Source organism: Ptychodera flava, chromosome 10 (genome assembly GCF_041260155.1).
Source record: "Ptychodera flava strain L36383 chromosome 10, AS_Pfla_20210202, whole genome shotgun sequence".
In the NCBI taxonomy this organism is placed as follows: domain Eukaryota; kingdom Metazoa; phylum Hemichordata; class Enteropneusta; family Ptychoderidae; genus Ptychodera; species Ptychodera flava.
The window spans coordinates 2,354,777-2,361,990 of record NC_091937.1 but is presented as its reverse complement, the minus strand read 5'-3'; the positions used below and the strand labels follow the sequence as shown (position 1 = coordinate 2,361,990).

The 7,214-nt window shown below is 39.6% G+C and overlaps 1 protein-coding gene across 1 annotated transcript; it reads left to right on the top strand.

Moving 5' to 3' along the window:
- Window positions 1-1,078: 1,078 nt before the first annotated feature.
- On the top strand, window positions 1,079-5,818 carry LOC139141729 (kelch-like protein 38). The gene is made up of 2 exons (XM_070711347.1): window positions 1,079-1,314; window positions 2,818-5,818. Exon 2 carries the CDS (start codon window positions 2,820-2,822, stop codon window positions 5,148-5,150), a length of 2,331 nt encoding a protein of 776 aa, XP_070567448.1. The 5' UTR covers window positions 1,079-1,314; window positions 2,818-2,819; the 3' UTR covers window positions 5,151-5,818.
- Window positions 5,819-7,214: the final 1,396 nt, after the last annotated feature.

Below are 7,214 nucleotides of genomic sequence, written 5' to 3'. Positions count from 1 at the left end.
GTTGTGTCCCTTTCTGAATTTTACTCTACAGCAACTTACTCTGTTAGGTTGTCAGTTCTTTCTTTCAAGTAGCATCTTGAACAGTGCTAGCTCATTTTAAAGATTTTGAAGAACCAGATGAACAAGATGTTTATGTCTGTACATTTGGTCACATTCATGTCAGGATGAGTGATACTGAGTAAAAGAATAAATTGATTTGTAGTGGTTTTGACTGTGCATGGGTTGATAGTAGAGTCAGGTCTACCAATCGTCATATCCGTGTTTCTAACAACATTTCAATACATGGCAGATAAACAATGATTTATCAAAGCGGAGATAGCCAAGGCTGATATAATTACAAATACGTGAAGTATGGAGGCCAGTCCACTCCATCTTTGCACCTGTTTTTATTTCAGCGTCCTTCACTTTCTTCAAAATGAGATCAACATAACATCAAATAAATGTTTTTGTACTCTTGACTACGGTATTGACAGGGTCGTAAGCATGTCCACATATGGAAGATGTTCAAATGATAAAAATAACAAGCTACCAACAGGACAAATATGAAACTACCAAATTGAATGTCTGTAGAAGGAAATGAAAGAACTTGGTCATAATTTTAGTAATGAATAACCAGAACTTCAAATGAATAAATTCATACACATAGGCAACTCCATAAACGATCCTTGCTGTGACAATTCCATCAGCTAAGTTACTCTCATTCAAAGTCGTCATTTTTTTCTGGGTAACACACTGAACACACCCAAGCCACCAAACAACGATCCCCACTGGATCGCTGGCTTTTCGCACGTACAGATGTATCATGACTGACGGGACGCAATATCAAATTGAGGAACTGTTCTTTTGTGTCATCAGTTCAAAATTATAGACAGTATGATTAGTACAGGATGGGACAACGAACTTTTCGAACGTGGACACCAGAGAAGAAGTTAATCTGTGACAAAATAATTGTCTATCTGTCATCATACAGACATAGCAACCCGTCTTAAAGTCCAACTACACCCATCACCATACACCTCTCATACCATAGTTACCGCACTTGTCATTAGACTCCCTATCTTCAACGGAAAAGTTAATCATTAAGAAACGATTGCGCAGACATGTACAAATTCAACATAACCTGTTTTTTAAGCTTGATAAGGAAGTTCTGAAAATATCTGTCACGTATACATGTAAAATACATGTAAGGTCAATTGGTGAGAAGGCATTTTATTTTGGTCCCAATATGTTAGCTGTCCAGATGTGGATTTAGAAGTCTCTTCCTTGTCTAATACGCCTGAATACTGAGCGTTAAGAATTTGGTCGTATCATCAGGTAAGGGGAATTTTTGTAAATGTAATATTCATTTCTTCCAATACATGCACTATAAGTTATCATCTAAGTTATCATCCTTAAACGTTGCCATTGTTCGGCTGACATTGAGGCCTACATTTTTATCGTCATTGCTGAAATGGTCCCTCTATACTGCCATTGTCATACGTATAGCTTACTGATTCAGGAATCTTTAATGCAAAATGCAGAATACGGTTCGCCATGTAACTGATATATTGTATTGTACGGCTAAATTGGGAAGCAAATCCTCAACAACTGATAATGAAAACAATACGTGTAAGAAAGGAAGGAACAGAAGTTGAAATCACAATTATTTTGTTGAAAGACGTCCCCGTCTGAGAAACACTGAAGGACACATACTGTGTACTCTGCACTCGATGACATGATGACGTCATGGGATACTGTCAATAGATACGAAATGCCGATAACTGAAGAGCTAACAAAATAGGGAACATCCTATTTTATTTAGCCGTCAGAAATGTGTAAGAATAAGGAGAGAACATATCACGAGTAAAAATATGTCATTGTGGATATTTTATACTGTAGTAGAATTCTTGTACAACCCACACCAGGTGTACGCATGCACGTGGACGGGGTGCGAGCAGACCAATGGAAGTCACGATAAATCCAGGGGAGAATGTCATACAAAGCCGGGCCAACCACATGAACAACACAACAAATATATATTTTAGATTTTATTCGCCACGTACTACAACGATTTGCTGTAACTTCTGCTATAATATCGGAATTTTTTCCATAGACCAAACCCATTTTAATCTATTTTGTTGAATGTATACAAATTGTCGGCCTGTTCACACAGTCAATATATCCGTGTACAGTATGCAAATGAATTGACAATGAATTCTAGTGCGGACTAAAATTTAGTCGTCAAAAACAACATTGGACATAAAATATATACAGGCTGTATTGATTAATTGAACAATAAGAATTTCAACTTGATTTTGGGAGTAGAGAGTGAAACCACGTGACACAGAAAGAACAAAAATAACTGAAAGGTACGTGAAAACTTAAGCTGATGGATCCTGTGTTTTGTAGCCTATTAGACGTATCGTCATGCACGACAACTCATTACCATACTACATGTTTCTTCAATCTTATATTATTGACGGATCCAATTCAAAACAATATGTCCTTTTTCTGACAAGATGAGGGCCTGAACTTGTTGTTCTTCAGGCGCTCGCGAAGTTGCTGGGCTCGTCGTTGACACCGATAGATCTTTAGTTGCCGAATGCATCGTTTTTAGTGTTTTCCATTACATTTCTGTTGCCTTTTACAGAACGCATTTTCTTGTTCCACTTTCAAATATGTGTGTAATCAGGTACTGAATTATATTATGTACTTGAATTGATAACATTGTATATAACTAGGCCAATATACGTTACTCGATGAGATATTTTCAGTACTAGTTCATACTACAAACTACCTCGATTACCAAAAGTATACGTCACATACTTTCCTTTGCAGAAATGGGTTGTGTGTACTCCAAACAACGTGACTCTACTAAAACCAATGTAAAGCGAGTAATTCAACTTGAACGACAACTTCGCCATGCCAACGACAGGGACTTACAAGCGATACGTCAACGGTCTGGCCAACATCTACGTCAACTTTCCATCGATAAAGGACTTCACTTGGTCCAGTACACTGATATCCTGGAAGAAATCATGAAAGCAAACGATTTAAAAGTCCGTGAAGGGCTTATGAGATCTCATGGAAGAGCATTGCTAGGAAGACTGAACGAGCTTAGATGTCGTCAGCTGTTCACTGATTTCACGTTGATTTGTAAAGATGGAATAGCGTACCCATGCCATCGAGTGGTTATCTCTGCTGTCAGTGGAGTGTTACAAGAGCAGTGTCTTGTCACCGAGGCAGACCCCAATGATAACACGACAACACTCGATGATACTGATTCTAGGCTTGTAAAAGGCATTATGGAGTATATTTACACAGGCCGCTATGATTTGAATAGAGAGAACGCTGCAGCGAGTTATAAGCTGGCCACTGATTTGAAAATGACCCAATTTGAAGAGGTATGTTGGTCAGCAAAGGTGTTCCTCAGCAATAACATCAATGAGTCGGCCAATTGGGACGGCTTTAACAAGGATTATGTCGTCTACTTTTTGAAGGAAATTAACAGGCTGCGTTTGAATGGCCTCTTTACCGATGTTGTCGTGGAAACCAGCGAGCACAAAATCAAATGTCACAGGTCTGTTCTTGCTGCGTGCAGTGGATTCTTTCGTGTTCTCTTTTCAACCAACTTTGAAGACAGTATATCTGACACTGTTTATTTACGCGATACTCACGCTGATTCGGTGAAAATGTTGATTGACTTTGCCTACACTGGTGACATTGACATCGATGCAAGCACTGCTGAAGATCTATTGCGTGTAGCAAACCAATTGCAGTGGAGTGAAATTGAACTGTTAGCACAAAGTTTCATAGAAAAACAGATCGATGTCAGCAACTGCATTGGCATCAGCTATTTTGCAGACATATTCAACTACACAGAACTTTCCCGCAAGGCCAGGCAATATGCGACAGGTAACTTCGATGAAGTGACCCGTCAAGGCGAATTTCTCAGTTTAAGCATTGAACAAGTAATTAGTTTTCTCGAAGAGGACACCGTCTATGATTGCGAGGATACTGTGCTGGACGCCATCGGTAGATGGATCAAGTATGATCAAGAAAATCGTAGTCGATTCGCTCGGGATCTTCTTCAATTTGTCATTGAGGAGAACTTGTCTGATGACATGAAGAACAACCTCCATGAATCGCATCCAGTGCTTGCATCTGCCATGTCAGAAATCACGGCAACACAAAATAAAACACGTTATTACACCGAAGTAGTTGTTTTCTTTGGCAGCTACGAAACTGACCACAGACAGAGAAACATTGACGTATACAACCCAGAGACCAAGACATGGTCCTCTCTCTCCAAGTTGCCAAGATCGGCCGATCCATTTGTTTCATCTGCTGTTCCAATTGGTGACAAAGTATGGGTGAGCACTTTGAAACGCACCACCTGGATGTACTCTCTACCTACTGACAATTGGAAAGAAGTTCGTTCCCAGCCAGGTCGACTTCTCAGTCAATATGCAGCTGTATCTCACAATGGATACATCTACGTTATCGGTGGAAGTGACGACAAAACAAATAATGTGAAAGCAATGGTCGATCGCTATGACCCAAGGACCGATACTTGGTCGATGATGTCACCGATGCCTCTAGCTGTTGGAACAAAAGCTGCCGTGGTGTGGAAATCCAACATCTTCGTCTTTGGAGGTTGGAATGGTGATACATACACGCACAGAGTACAATGCTATGACGTCATCAACAATAAATGGAAGTTCGTCAGTCGATGTCCGGTTGGAGATACCTGTGGCATCGCCGTTGTTGCCCTTGGCAACTTCATCTTCGTTTTCGAAAGTGGAGACACGTTCCGTTACGATCCAGGGAATGACTCTTGGCGACAGATGAAGAGTATGAACCACCGTCGTACTGATTTCACAGCAGTGGTCTGTACTGGTAAAATCTACGTCATCGGTGGTGTATACTTGGGGCAACCAGTCAGAAACGTAGAATGCTACCAACAGGACAGTGATACATGGTCGGTCACTGATTCCTTTGATGACATCACAATTTTCTCGTATCCCCGCTCTGTTGCAGTACAGAAGAAGCACATCCGTAAATGTACTTATGACAAAACGTATCATGGTGGATTTGTAGAAATAGAACAAGTTGACAGATCTTATCACGTGACGAAAGAAAATTCCGAACCATCAGTATTGCTAATGTAGAAGCATCCTGACGGCAATGACACGGAAAACACTTACTGGCCATGCAAAATCTGCCACTGTCACTGTTTCATGGAAATTGCCAGTACATGTTACCCTCAGAACGATAATATATCGCGTCAAGGGCCTGCTAATGATATGATACCATGGATTAGCCTTGGTGAACAGTAACGACAATCAACGTTGATACAATTTTGTGATCTCAATTAACGCGCATCACGGGCATACATCTGAGAAAAGCTAAATAAGCTACGAGATGAGTTTTCCTCGCAATATCGGATGTTCAAGATTTATTTATTTTCAACTTTGGTGTTCTACAGCACTATTTTAATGACGTAAAACAAACAATCTGATTTCTAGTCTTCGAGTCATTCTTGGAAAGAAGGTAAATACTGACACAAAAGAATATTGCAGTGTCAGTGCCAAACTTTAATGGCCACGTAAGTTACGACACTTCAGTCAATCTCATGTAAAGCGGTTCGAACTTTAAATAGTAATTCTTGGCATTCTTGCTGTTTTAACGGCGGCAGTTTGGAAACAACTCTCTCTGTCCTGTGTATATGTGTTTGTGTATTCATTTCACCAGTTCATAAAAGATGTGACATCATCAATATGTAACAAATGTCATGTCTATACAAATAAAGTACAAAGTATTCATTCATGACGACAAATAGCTTTTCACTTGTATTATTCAGGATAACCTTGAAGGGTGACCCAATTACGTGAAGAACAACTAAACTTCTTACATTCAAAATGTGGATTTTTTCATAGGAATTGATACTATAGTAATACTATCTGATATCGCAATGTTATCATTATCAACGCTAGCATTACTAATCTTAAATTTGGATATCGCTGTTATTGTTGGAAATAAGATATACATTTTGGCATTTTTTACATAATTCCACTCAAAGTTTGTTCTCAATGTTTTATCTTCGCCTCAAATATGGAAGGATGGTTGTCGACAACATTTGGAAGTCATCGAACATCACAAAGCAGACTTGACACTGTGAAGTACCGTGATTCTGACTCACAAGCACGCGTGGTGTTCGTTTATTTCAAAAAACGCGGGATTGTCTAAAATATATCAATCCTAACATGTGCCACTCTCATCTATGCTGACGTGTGTCCACTCCATTTATGATGATTTAAGTTCGGCTGGGGGGGGGGGGGGGGACCAAAGCCGTCCGTGGGAAAAGCTATTTAAGCGATTTCTTGTCGGGCGGATTGGGGTTTTTCCTCATCAAATCATAGGTGGGAGAGGTTACAAAAATCTATTATTTTCCCAACTAAATTTTAATATTGTTCAAAATACGTTAGAAGAGTTTTCGCATATGTAAAAGCACTCCTCCTGGTTGGTCAGTACCACTGTAAGTTTCACAAGAGCTTCACGATTTTCACTTTCTCACAGAATCCTGAGCGTCCATTTAGTCCATGAGCGTCCAACGTGACCTACTCAAAAACAACTTTCAATTACGATATATCATATATTATATGGCTTACCATTTTGTCATTGAGAGGCCATTGGGTCAAACTGACCCGTTGACCTCGTCAAAAGAACAATGTAGGGAAGTGATTCATTCACAAGGGATTACGGAACAGGAATCCAGGAACACAATACGTCATCGACTTTTCCGTCTCTTGATATCATAGATATGAGAACAACTTGTCGTTTTAGGCTTTAGTGGGATTTCGTAATTTGTGATTTTAATCCAATATGTAACATGAGCCGAACTGCGATATTTATGCGTTTTCATGGAATGCCGCACGAGGCCAGCTGTAATCCTATATGCCCATGCTAAACGATATCATGTTTGGTGTAATTAACATTTTATGGGTCATAAACTTAATGCTTCAGGTCTTCATACATGACATAGTGATAGCTCTGCAGAGAGCTGAAACCGCGTCGTGCAAAACGTGAATTGCTCTTATTCTGATTTTATCATCAAGAACATGTCATATCAGACTTTAAAATTATTATATTGATTAAGTAATCCTTTCAAGACTCGGACGTGGGCAGACTCAGAACTAACCAGTTCGACAATCTGAAACACACACATTTTGCGA

Coding starts and splice junctions, on each gene's coding strand:
- LOC139141729 (XM_070711347.1), top strand. CDS start 2,820: ATGGGTTGTGTGTACTCCAAACAACGTGACTCTACTAAAACCAATGTA.